Here is a 13312-nt window from a genome sequence, read left to right on the forward strand (position 1 = left end):
TTCATGACAAAAAAAAAAACCTACCTTTAGATCCCACTCCCTCCTCCCTTGCCAAAGGTGGTCCCTCTCCTGAGCTGCCTCTCCACCGTCCAAGGCAGCCCTGTGGCCTCCAAGACGGAGGACACCCTCGGCCCACAGCTCGCCATGCCCTGCCCTCTTAGTGATCCCAACAGAGCCCAGGATTTCACGGAATTTTTGGAAGGCGGCTGAAAGAAACGTCCGCTGTTACACCCGCAGGAGCCAACCAAGCCAAAGGCGAGATGCGCCGCCGGTGCTTTCTAGCACCAGCTCACGACAGAGCCATGAAGAACTCGTGTGCCCAAGGCAATGGCCAGATCTGTTGCCTTGACCGCCTCTGCTCTACCGAACCGGACTAGAGCGGGCTCTCCACAGCCGGAGAGCTCTGTACGTGACCAAGTGCCTGCCGTGCTCGCAGCAGGGCACTGCTCGTGCAGGCACCGGGACGGCGGCAGCGGGTAAAGCACAGTCCCGGGCCGGTCCCGGGCCAGCGGCGCTCCCGCCCCGCGGAACTTGCGCACAGGCCGCCGCCCCCTTTTCCGGCAGCCGCGGCGGCCAAGCCCCGCAGGAGGCGGGGTGAGATGGCGACCGCCGGGCCCGGCGCCACCCGGGCCCGTATCGCCGCCGCCGCGCTGCTGCTGCTGGGCTGCTGCGGCCCAGCGCTGGCCGGCGGCCTCCAGGTACGGGGGCTGGGGGAGCAGCGGCGGAGCCGGAGAGCGAGCGAGCGAGCGAGCGGGCGGGCGGGCGGGCGGCGCCGCGGCTCGGTGCTGCCGGTGTCCCCGTTGCCTCCCCTCCGCAGGCAGGGACCGTGCCCGTGGGCTGCCCCTGGAGCCGTCCGGAGCCACTGGCGGCACGCAGGAAGGGCCGCGTCGGCAGGACAGGCGCCGATACTGAGACGCGGTCCCCAGCGCTGCCTCCCCGGCTGGCGGACCCTCCCCCGGCCCCGCCCGGCGCTGCCCGTGGGCGGAACCGCGGGGCTCTGTGTGCCGGGAGCGCCGGTGCCGGGCGGCCTGGGGGTTTCTGTGCTTTGTTCAAGTTGCTGAAAGTTACAAAACCTCAGACTTCTCATCCTCTTGCGAGTTTCTGAAACTCAGTTCCTCTTTGGCCACGCACTGTAACTTCTAGAGGGTGTCTGATGCCCGTTCCCGGACGCGGCTGGCCGAGTTCGGAGTGCCCCGGGCTGGGTGCGGGCGCTCCCCGGCGTGGAGCCCATCCCGCAGGTGCGGGCCGCTTGCACACGGCAGGTGCCAGTGGGTTTGGCAGGTGGGAGTAATGTCATGTTTCAGCAATTAGCTTAATGCACTGTGCCCACGCTACATTTGGAGTGTTGTTTGCTTTTGAATTCTGCGTTATTAACAAGTTGTTATGCTTGAAATTAATTACAACTAGGACCAAACAACCCCCGCACCCTGAACAATAGAAATATTCTTACAATCTCTGGATGACTAATTAAACTGCAAGTTGTTTTCTGCTTGAGGTACAACACTACTTCTGTTACTGCGTGTTTTGTATAAGACCACAAGCATCATCCCAGAACTCCTCAGAGTTAATAGAGTCTGATTTAAGAGTCAGCAGGTTTGGATTGTTGCCCTGTGACAGACTTATTCCCATACCTCTGCAAAGTCTTAGCCCCTTTTTGTGTCCTGATTTATGTTCTCTTTTAAGGAGAAAGGGCCCTCTCATCTGCAAAGGAAAGTGGGAGCTATGGAGAACACAGATTATACAGGAGGTTGCTGTCATAGATCCCAATTTTGGAAGATAAATGTAACCACGTTGGATTTAAAGTGGGTTAAAACTGCAGGTTCACTCACCTGCTTTTGAAAATAGAATTGAATTGAATCTAAGCCTCTTTTCTCGTTAAGGATGAAACTGTAGGTCAATAAATCATATTATTTTGTTCTTGGAGTGTCCTTTGGAGTAGAGGTGTGCAGGTTTTTGGTTTTAACTGAGATGTAAGTGACTAATAGTTCCTCTTTGTTCTGTAGCAAGTTTCAGGGAAAGATTTGGAGGGGTTAATTCGCATGAAATGTGCAAATACTAAGAAAAATACATCTCTTGTAGGTTTTCTAAGGTTTATTCAGTGTTAATATGTGGTAAACATATGCATTGAACGCTATGGTGGAAATAACAAAACTATGAGTGGTCATTTCTTTCTTATTACTGAAAAATCTAAAATTTTGTTCATCTTTCAGGATCAAGCAGAACAGTTTCTTAGAAGTGGGCATACAAATAACTGGGCAGTTTTGGTAAGCATGGTCCAGGTTGTTTTCCTCCAGTAAAGTCGACAATTTTTCATCAGGAGCCATAATTGCAACAGTCATTTAAGAGTCCTGGTTATTTGAAATAAATGGAAAGATAAACATTTGGAAATTAATAAATATGAAATTGTGCCTGCAAGTTTATTAGACTGTAATGAAATTATCTTTTCAATATGACTGAATTTCAAGCACTCAATGTGTCTGGCTACGTAGCAGGATTCATAAAACAAAAGTTCTGAAAGCATTAAAATAGTTAAATTAGCATACTGCATGTTGAAAAAAAGATTTTGGGAATTTTGGTCTCTTTGACAAGAAAGGTAGAATTTATATCTCATTTTTGTTCTTTTTCAATATGTTAACTTGTGATAACAGGCTGGGAATAAAATCAATTCGGGCAACATAGTGTTTAGATCAACTGTTCTTACCCTAATTCTTTTTTTCTTTGCCATGTAACTTTTATTAGCTTTGAATCATGCTGCACAATTGGTTCTTAATCCCCATTCAGGTCTTAATGACTAATTTGTTTCAGAACACTATTGTAATTACTCAATAGCAGCTGTTTGTTTTCCATATACTAAAACTGAACAATAAAAAAAGGAAAGTTAACAGTAACTAATTGAATTAGAGAGAATAGTTTGTATATTCTACAATGTACAAACTTGAAATTATTAAAACATAGCATACTATTTTAATACTATTAACAAATAGATGCTCTTATTAGTACCCATAAAAACACACAAAGAAGGTGGAAAATTAGGTCCAAGGACCTATACTTTCTGTCCTGAACAGATTTTCTGCTTGTTTTATTTTCTCAGTGGTTTATCATTAAGTTTTGTAACAATTGCTACTAATTTCTAAGCAGTAAAACAGGGAGGGGTTTACTGCTGTCAGGCACTTCAAACCTGGGATCATACTGCAATCCCACCTCATCAATAGCTTGAATTAATGTGCTGCAGTGTGGGTAACTATATTTGAAGCTTAGTCACATTTTCCATTGTATTGTAAGAGAGGTAATGGAGGCAAGGGGCAGATGATAGTACCTTGAAATGTCTCAGCTAAATTGGACAGTTTGTTTTCAGAACTTTAAATCTTGCTGAAAGGCAAATGTCCTCATGGACTGATTACTGTAGGCTTTTTGGGAATCTCTAACCAACAGGGTGATCAAATACAAGGGGATCCTTTCAGGCTGAATTTTTATTATTATTTAAGCTACAACTGAGTTCTTTTTATGAAAAGAGTAGAGAAAGAGATGCTATGTAGTGTAACTTACAGCTCTACATTTAGAGCTGAAAAATTAAAAAACTATCAAAATGCTTTTTCCAGCATCTCTGTTTTTGTGGTTTTAAAATCACCTCTTTTAGAAGCTTTTGAAACCTCTGAATCCGAACCTGATTTAGGGAGTGTTTAAGTAAAGGGAATGACTGAGCCCTGACCCCTTGCCTGTTAGAACAGTAGAAATTGGACTTGCTTGAGGTTTCTGAGAATTTGTATTCAGATTTTGGCTGGAGCTCATTTTTCTCTTACTTTATTTGACTCCTTAAATGCAAATGTTCTCAGTGCATTTTCCCCTGTGTGTGGCTTCTGCATGAATTAATTCACTTGTGCCTTTGTGGAAGAATGCTCCCAGAATGGGTTTGCTATTGAGATGAGAACTCTTCCTTTGATTATTCTTCCATTTGATAAGGAGAAAGCAAATGAAAAAATTTATCTTATCCACCTACTGTTGCTGAATTATTCCCTAAAGTGCCACTTTCTATATTTAGTAATGGTTTATGACAATTTTTTCAGTCATCAGTATGCTAAGAGCTTTTTTTTTAACTTTTATTTTCAGTATTTTTTGCTTGGTACAACAAAGATTTATATAGCTTATATCATGAGTTTCTTGGTGTTACTATATCCTTTCTGAATAGTTACTATTTTTTTAATATTCCTGTAATCACGTTCTTCTGATGCAATGAGCTGGGCCAATTTGTATCTTTACACTTTTTGTTTCCTTTCAAGGTGTGTACCTCTCGCTTCTGGTTTAATTATCGTCATGTGGCAAATACTCTTTCAGTGTACAGAAGTGTCAAGAGACTGGGCATTCCTGATAGGTGAGGGAATCTTGGTGAATCCAATTCCTTGCAAATGTGCTGTTAAAGTTCTCATACTGTCTGAAGCAATGTAGAAATACATTTATCTTCCCAGTTTAACTGGATAAAAGTAAAAAGGAAGAATGCAATCACATCAATGTGGTGAAAAGTGCAGCAATGTTGTTCAAAAGGAAAAGCAACATGTTACATAATAAAATTTCCACTTGGAGCAGGCTAATTAGATCTGGCCACTAAAATGTACCACTTAGCAAATTGGTGAAAGTGTAATGTGAAAATTCCTGATTGCATTCAGCAGTGACAGCACTGCTGTGAGAGATGAGTCTTGCTGTAGTTTAATTTCCTTTCAGTGTGGAGATGTTGGTAGCTGTGACTGTACTGAGATGTAAGGCTTCCACATCTGTAACTATACTGAGTCTTTAAAGGCTCTGAACAGAGCAACTTCTATATATTTTCAGTTGCCTTGAAAAAATCCATTTTGTGTGATTTTTTTTTTTAGAGAAATCAGGTTTTTTGTCCATACAAATTGTGTTTTAGCTCTAGTGACAGCACAAGGGTTAGAACAGTATCTCTTCTTTGACAACAGGAGTAGGAAGGTTCTGAAGTGTCTTTTCTTTGTGTTCCTACTGGAACTTCAAGGGGTGTTGGCACAGTTCCATCCAGCTGTTCCAGAATGTAATTTACTTCTGTCAGAACTGTGGAAGTGAATTTAAGGCACCACTGACGGTTGTGTAATAGGCTCTATGTACCATAGGCTCCTATGGAATTCCTGGTGGTCCTGGTTTTTAATGTAATTTAGAGGACTGGTAGTTTCTCCAGCATGTGTGCCTAAAGAAGTGTGGCCTGCTTCATCACTGAAAAATGCATATTCTGGGGGATTAAATTTGTATAGCATTTTTTTTGTCCAAGTCCAAAAGTGGACAATTGGAGTCCCCAGTTAGCTCCCACTCAACTATTGTTACTGTATCCTGCAGCCGTAGGGAGGAGAGGAGAGAGATCCAGCAGGCAGGAATTGTGCAGCAAGATTGATTTATTTAATCATTTTACAAACTCTTTAATAGACTTTTTTCTTCATAGTCTAGTTGGACAAAGGATCAGCCACCCCCTGGGTGGATTGGCTATAATCCTAAAACACCCGTTGTCAAAATATTTTTCTACTGTACCATAAACATAGTTCTACAAGGTCGCAGGTGTTCATAGTTTATAGAACTCTGCTAACATCTTCTGTGAGAGAGAAAAGTATCTTACGGAAAGGAGCAAGAGAAATTCTTGCTAGCTGTAGTTTTGTATCCACAAACTATGAGTGCAATGGCAGCATCATCCTGCTCCCTGTGTTTATTATATAAAAAAAGAAAAAAAAAGAAAAAAAGGAGTGACTTTCTGGTTTTTGAAAGAGAGGATTTTGAAACTCAATTTTTAGATGGATTTTGAGGTTATAAATCCAAGGGAATGCATTGCGGAAGTGCTGTGGGCTGAAAGGCATACAAAGATGCCTTTTGTGCTTGCACATGTCATTCAGAAGCAGCTGTTCTCTCTCCTGTGCAGCTTTTGAAGCACAGGTGCCCTTGGCACTGCCTCCGAAACTCTGTCACTAGTCCTGCCCTTACCTGAGAGCTCTCATCTGCTTTGCATCTGTCTTCGCCATTAAAGTCAAAACAGGTGTCGGTTTTAGAAATGCTGCAAGAACTACGGTGTGACTGAGATTTCTGTTGTTCAGTAGCAAGATCCATTTCTTATCCATATCCAAGGATTTGGAATTAATCTCAAAAAGCCAGCAATGCTTTAGATTACAGTCAAGAATACTCTCCAAGACATTGGAGAAGACCTAGAGAGAGAGAGAGAGAGCGAGCCTGGGATCACATCTTAAAAATAAACATTTATCATGATTCTTGGGGTTGGTTGTTTTGGAGGGGTTTGAGCTATTGTCGTAATTGTTGAACAGTGTTGTTCTAATTTCTCTTTGACTGTTATGTGAAAGTAGAATGGCTGAAATGTTTTTTTTCTTATTTTCCATAGTCACATTGTCTTGATGCTGGCAGATGATATGGCATGTAATCCCAGAAATCCCAAACCAGCTACTGTGTTTAGTCATAAAAACATGGAGCTAAATGTCTATGGAGATGATGTGGAAGTGGATTATAGAAGCTATGAGGTAACTGTGCTTTAATTAAAACACTGGGTCTTTATTTTTTAGTGTTGGTTTAAAGATTTTTGCAGCATCTGTGAAGTCTGAGAAAGTCTTTCTGTTCATATTACTGGTTTTGGGCAGGGCTTTTATTATCAGCTGATGAGTTTAAAATGCATACCCCTCCCCTCCTTGATATTTGAGTTTGTATTTGAAGTTATTATACTAGAAACATGTTTAGTATACTGCCTATTTTAAATAATGGAGTAGAATCATATTACGGAAATTTCTTTGGGAATGACTGTTCAGTGTCTCATCTTGCCAACACAAAAATTACTGTGAAAATTTTGGTGTGCAAGTGAATTGTTTATTAGGTAAATTTACTTAAATTCCTAATCTTAAGCATATGATCTTAAAATAAAAGAAAAGCCATAACCTAATCATTAGTGGAAAGCAATTACTGTATAAAAATCTGCATTCCGTCACCTTTCTTTTCATGTAATATTCCTTCATACCAGGCAGTGTCTTTACCAGTTGAGATAAAATTACACATCAGTTTCTTGATTTAGTAGTGCTGTAGAATTATTGCTAAAGGTTTTTTGGATTGCATTTAAGTATATAGTGGATGTTTTATTTCTCTGAAGCGTTATACAAGGAAGTGAAGACACAGAACTGGAATAGAGCTACATTCTTTTAATCATATTTTTTCCTGAGTATGGATTTGTTGCTGGCATTTGAGCTGTGTACGTGTACTTAAAGAGGAGATGGTGTTTTATAGGATGTCTGCAGTCACCACTCAGATGGAGCTTATCTGATCACTCAGACTTATGTAATTGAATTAATCTTGTTTTTTCTTTCCTGAGTTGCAGAGGGAATTTAAACTTTTGTTTTTCCATGGTAACACACACTAACATTGGAGCATTTTGTGAGTACAGGAGCAGCTTTGGCACAATGAAGCTATATGCTGACGGGTTTTTAGATAAATGTAAATGTATTAAAATTATAATGGTGGTAGACTTACTGGATATAATTAAGCAACAGGCTGATGTTAGTGGAATAAAGTAAAAGCTGCCACATGATTCTTAACCTGAAGTAAAACCTTACACAGAAAATATCTGTTTATGCAGTTTATACCATGCCATACTATGTCTGGTTAGATACCCTGCATATTTTAGTGTTCCATTATTTAATTTCTGTAACCCAGCCAAAAGCTGATCAGTACTTTTATCTTAAAAAAAATTATTTTATGCTTCTATTCATAGGTTACTGTTGAAAATTTCTTGCGTGTTTTAACGGGAAGAATCCCACCAAGCACACCACGATCTAAACGTCTTCTTTCTGATGACAGAAGCAATATTCTAATATACATGACAGGTAATTGCAGGTTTCTGTGTACAATTTATTGATGCTTGCTCAGTTGGATGGGTTTGTTGAAAGCATCAGTAGTCCAAATGAACAAAAGGATCGACCAAAAGATTTTTTTCTGGTTTTAGCGTGTCATACTAATTAAGAAAAAATGCCTGTAAAGCAGTACTAGGGCAGTGTTGTTTCCAGTTGAAATGGTGTATGTGTACTGTGCTTACTGTACTAATATTTTATTTTGCTGGACTCTCTCTGGAGAAAGAGAATTGTGTTTACCTTGTTTTAGAAAAATGATCAACCGGGCTGAATATCTTCCTTTAACCTACATACTTGCCTAACTTCCGATTTTTCTGTCAGGCCATGGTGGAAATGGTTTCCTAAAATTTCAAGATTCTGAAGAAATTACAAATGTAGAACTTGCTGATGCCTTTGAACAAATGTGGCAGAAAAGGAGGTAAGAAATAAGCATTATTTAGATATTGAATACTGAATATCCTGAACATACTCTTTAAGTGTGTCTTACTGGTTGGCCTTGCTTACCTGCAGCAGTGATACTGTTTGTTGTCCCTAAAGCTGTGCAAGAGTTTGCATTCAGAAAGCAGAATTTTAGTTTTTGCTTTCAGCTTCCTGCAGTTAGAGCTGCTCAAATGTATTGCTTTGGCCAAACTGGCATCTTAAAACTGATCAGGGTGAGCTCCTGTTCTTAGGTTCTGAGCAGCTGCCCTGGTAACTAAAACGCAAAGTATGTATATGGTGTTTAAGCAGAAATGGGTAAGGAGGCTGTTTTATTTCTTTCAGGTACAATGAATTGTTGTTTATTATTGATACTTGTCAAGGAGCATCCATGTATGAACGGTTTTATTCACCCAATATAATGGCCTTGGCTAGCAGCCAAGTAGGAGAAGATTCTTTATCAGTAAGTAGATTTATGTGATCCTGAAGACAATTTTCAGAATGCCTTAGTTAAAAGCACAATTCCTACTGACTTTTAACTAAAAATTTCCCTTCTAATTGCTGAATGTATAAGGTATTTAGTGTGGGTTTGACAAAACTTGTAAGTGTACCGTTCCTGCTTGTTTTTGTGTGCTGTCCCAAAGAACCAGGCTAACAATGGATTTCTGTCCTTGGTGACCAGTTTATGCATTGCATAGGATAGCAAGGAATCTTATTGGAAGACTGCTCAGAGATGAGTGTGAGGAGTATTCAGTTAGGACTTACTACACTTGATATAAAAGAAAACAAAACAGTAACTTTCACGTGCTGTAATTATATCCCAGCTGAATTACAGAAAGAGCAGTAGGAGAGATCCCAGCTAGACCAGAAGCAGCAAGTCAGGATTACCTGAACCCCTGCACTGCTGTAAGATACGCTGGCTCTCCCGGCCCTGTTTTCAAAGTCCACAAATCCATGCTGGACCATTCAGAAATGGTTCCCTGCTTTTTGGGAAACACAGATACTACCAGGATACAGTTTATAGATAAACTGCATCGTTCAGCGTATCAGGAGTAGGTTTCTTCACAGCTAGCTATTTTCTTTGCATAATTTGCCTAAGAACAAAAAAAATTGTGCATAACTTTTGTAACATGTTATTGCATTCTGTTCCCTCTCCTGAATACTGAGTTCTCACCTGCAAGTGCCCAATAACTGCTGTGTGTTGTTTTAAAGCATCAGCCTGACCTGGGGATTGGCGTTCATCTCATGGACAGATACACGTTCTATGTGTTAGAGTTCTTGGAAGAAATTCATCCTGCCAGTCAGACAAATATGAATGACCTAGTAAGTAGAATACTCAACATACATGAATATCCTAATGCATTTAATAGTTCCAAAACTAATCTATTTTGTCTGTAGGGTTCTTCAAATGCTTTTTATGCTCCTGCTGTTTCTCTTGGAAGCAGCTTTGGAGGGAGGGTTTTTTTGCCATTGTTAAATGTAGTTGTGTAACACTTCAAGGATTGTCCTCGTTTGAAAGTGCTTTGCTGGCTACAGAAAAAATTAACCAAAATTAGCCAGATTTTGTATTTTTCATTGAAAAAATAATAAAGTATTCATTAAATATTCATTTTAATAGAATGAAGCATTTGCACATGAAAAATTTTAGTAGGAAGCTTCTAAAACCACCTTAATGGATAGCAGACACTTTGCAGATGTGGAAAAGCAGGCATTGGTGGTGTTTTGCAAAGGTGATTAAACAGTTAAAATTCTAACTGTGCACTTAAAAATGCCTGCAGAGACTGATTTATCTGTATATTTGCTTAGATTCCAGAGCAAGATATGTCCAAATCCATCAGTGTTTGGACTTAATTATAGCTGAGGCAAACATTATTGTAGATCTCAGGTACGAAGCAGAAGGAAAAGAAGAAGCCAACCAGATAACATGTGACAAAATTTATGAAAATGCCTCTCTAGCAGTGAGATGTATACACTGGTGAGGTGACATAAAAAGTAACTGTATTTTATTTGCTCTCTTAACCCTTTATACCTGTTTCAATGCTAGTTTCTTTGTAGTCATACATTATACTTTGGTACCTTGTACCTGTAAATCCTGCTGTGCCACATCAGTGATCTAAGAGCCACCACATACAGAACACATTGTCATATATTCATTTCTGTAAAAGGAGCAGCTGCCCAAAAGTTTTTTGCCACCCTCTGTCTACAGAGGATGGTGTTAGCCTGACTGCTGCATGTATGCTAGAATTCACTCTAAACAGCCCACACTTGGCAGATTTTATGTTGATAACAGAATTGATTCAGTGGCTAAGATTCAAGGTTCTTTTACTTCTATGGGAATGAAATTCTGTCCTATAATTTAATACCTTCTAATTATGGGATACAGACAACTTTAAAATAAATCTTGATAAAGAAAAATATGCAAGTTCTTTATTGATTAAGTATCTTTGTCTAGCCTGTTCATTCAAATGTCACTGTAAACCAGAAATTTAATTTGTGTTAATAATAAAAGGTCATAAAAAGGAGCAGTGCTTTCTACTGTGTAAGACACTCTCTGGGAAGTGGTATAGCTGGTCTGGCCAGCAGAATGTTAATCTGATTATTGTGAAAAGTGTAGAAATTTTTTAGCTGGCCAAGTAGTTTACTTTTTGAACTCTTAGGAGAAGACACCTGACTGTGTTTTTGCTTATATGCCAAATAGTCAGGGAGAGCTGAGGAAAGTTATCCATGCTGGTAAATTCCTTACATCATTTAAGTCATCATCTATCGATCTGCTGATTGTTGCTCAGGGAGTGGAGGAGAAGGGACCCAAATATATCATGATTTGTGATAATTTGTTCAAGGCCAGGCTGGATGGGACTTTGAGGCCTGGTCTTGGGGGAAGTGTCCCTGCCCTTGGCAGGAAAGTGTAACTAGATGATCTTTAAGGTCTCTTCCAACGCAGACCTTTGTGTGATCATGTATTGCACACATTTCAGCAAATGTGACCACTTGACTTTGAGTGGGTGCTTTTCAAGGCTTCATCTAAGAGTTCCAAAGTGACATATGGTTAGTGCATGGTAAGGAGATAAACCTATTTTTTGCCAGCAGTTACAGGAGGTACTCTGGCACTGGAATACATTGTTAGTGTTAGCTGGCTTAAGAACAAAGACCTACTGCTTATACAACTCTGACTTTTTAAATTAATGCTTTCCAAGATCAGGGTAACTTACGTTACTCACTACCTCGCTTTAAAATTAAATGATCTTTAGTTGTTTGATCCTCTGATATGTCAAATGTCTTCTCTTTTTGGAGTACTGTATGTTCGTTATACTACTTGTATCCCGTTACCTCTTTACTTTTCTCTAACCACTCTTGAAACAGCTTCTCTTCACATCCACCTAAGATTTGGATATTGCATTCCTGTAAAGAATGAGACATCATTTTTCATAATCCACTCCACCTACTCCCCACCTGTTCCATCTGTGTTGCTAAGGGATCGCATAAGCTGTGCAAATGACTGACTTTAGGTTTGATCACAATTCCCTGAAAATAAAGACTACATTGAAATGTCACACATTTGAACTTTAAAAATAAGATTCAAATAAATTTCTAAATGAGGTGTCATTTGTCATGAAATAGCTAAATTGTTGTTAAGAAAAGTCAAGATAACAAAATTGGGGGAGTTGTTTAGCTCTGTTTGAAAAAAAGTTTTAAAAAATATGGAAAAATTGATCTAGGAAAAAATGTGTTTAACTTACCCAGTGTTTGCCTTCTCCTTTTTTTGTTAGAAGACTTCGGTTATTAGTGTTAGTCTGCTGTGGTATAATTGGTTTGCAATCCTTTCTCACAGTGGTAGTGGATGGGTAGGTTTTTAACACTGAAGTCTTCTTCTCACTGCCATTGCATATTTTTGTTCAAATTCATACATGTTGTGGTAGTAAACTGTTGCAGGACAGGTTAGAATTAGTTAGGTGCAGTGTCAGTTTCCCACTTTCAGTGCTGATGCGGTTTTTTTGGACTCTCAAAACCTTGGCAGAGAGACTTACTTGTATAACTGCAGCATAAATTTATGCTTCAAATAGTGGGATTAAAACAAATGCTTACTTTTTATAGTTTACTTCAGAGACTTAGTTTTTATGTTTGTGCCCTTAATTGGAGCAGAGCTGGAGAAAATTGACAGCATTTTGGTGAAAATGGAAACTTTAGAGGGTTTGTGTGCATTAACAAATGGCTTTTGTATGGGAAGCGTGATGCTGATGAGTCTAGTCCATTTTCACCACAGGGAGGATAACAAGGATTTGATTTGCCCTGTCTTTTCTTTAGCAGCTGTGTGATAGCAGCCAACAGGAGAGTTGGGAGCATTAAAAAAAGAGCTCAGTGTCTATGTGTGCTTGTATGCTTCAGGTAAAGGTGAAAGTGAGCTGAGGTCTCCCTGGACAAGCAGCCTAATGCCATATGCTTACAGGCTTAAGATAAAAAGGGATCAAAGAGAAACTGGAATAGGGCAAAAGGGAGGAATGGGGAGATAGAATCTGTCCTCTATGAAGAAAAGCCAGGTAGATTGGTTCCTCTCTGGGAAACTTTTTGTAATGTAGGGCTCTATTGTCCAAAGCAACAAAAGCCTGTGCATTTTGTGTCAGGCTGAGCCCAAAATTTCTGCTGGAAAGTATGGCCCGAAACACAGGTTTTGTCAGTCATAATCTGGGATAATTCAAGTTGCATCTGCACTGAGCTGATTAAGACCTGTGGTTTTGTCATAAGAATGCAACCTTCTAAGAGCTGACCCATGATGTAATATAAACATATGAGCTCTAGATCCTGTGGCTGATGGACCTGTTTGTGAAAATCATTTGGAGAATTTAAGATTAAGACGAGCACCCACGCGGAGTGTGGCATTCTTAGTCCTGTATTAAACCTCTTGTGTTAAATGTTCTGGTGGCTGGAATGTGAAGAACTCACATAACCTGTGCTGTTACCAGGTGGTCTCTGTTGTGGCAAGTGTGGTAGGACTTGTGCAAAATGGCTTT

The 13312-nt window shown here is 40.1% G+C and overlaps 1 protein-coding gene across 2 annotated transcripts in view; it reads left to right on the forward strand.

Moving 5' to 3' along the window:
* Positions 1-584: 584 nt before the first annotated feature.
* Positions 585-13312, forward strand: part of PIGK (phosphatidylinositol glycan anchor biosynthesis class K) — a 65560-nt gene continuing 52832 nt past the window's right edge. Inside the window, exons 1-8 of one of the 2 annotated variants that reach the window (XM_032118354.1) lie at positions 585-698; positions 2211-2264; positions 4278-4369; positions 6383-6518; positions 7754-7865; positions 8211-8307; positions 8652-8769; positions 9519-9629. In XM_032118354.1, coding sequence (XP_031974245.1) covers positions 600-698; positions 2211-2264; positions 4278-4369; positions 6383-6518; positions 7754-7865; positions 8211-8307; positions 8652-8769; positions 9519-9629 — 819 coding nt within the window. In that variant the 5' untranslated portion in view covers positions 585-599. The remainder of the gene's footprint in view (positions 699-2210; positions 2265-4277; positions 4370-6382; positions 6519-7753; positions 7866-8210; positions 8308-8651; positions 8770-9518; positions 9630-13312) is intronic. The other variant, XM_032118355.1, reaches the window with a different exon arrangement.

This window comes from Corvus moneduloides, chromosome 9, assembly GCF_009650955.1.
Source record: "Corvus moneduloides isolate bCorMon1 chromosome 9, bCorMon1.pri, whole genome shotgun sequence".
Taxonomy (NCBI): domain Eukaryota; kingdom Metazoa; phylum Chordata; class Aves; order Passeriformes; family Corvidae; genus Corvus; species Corvus moneduloides.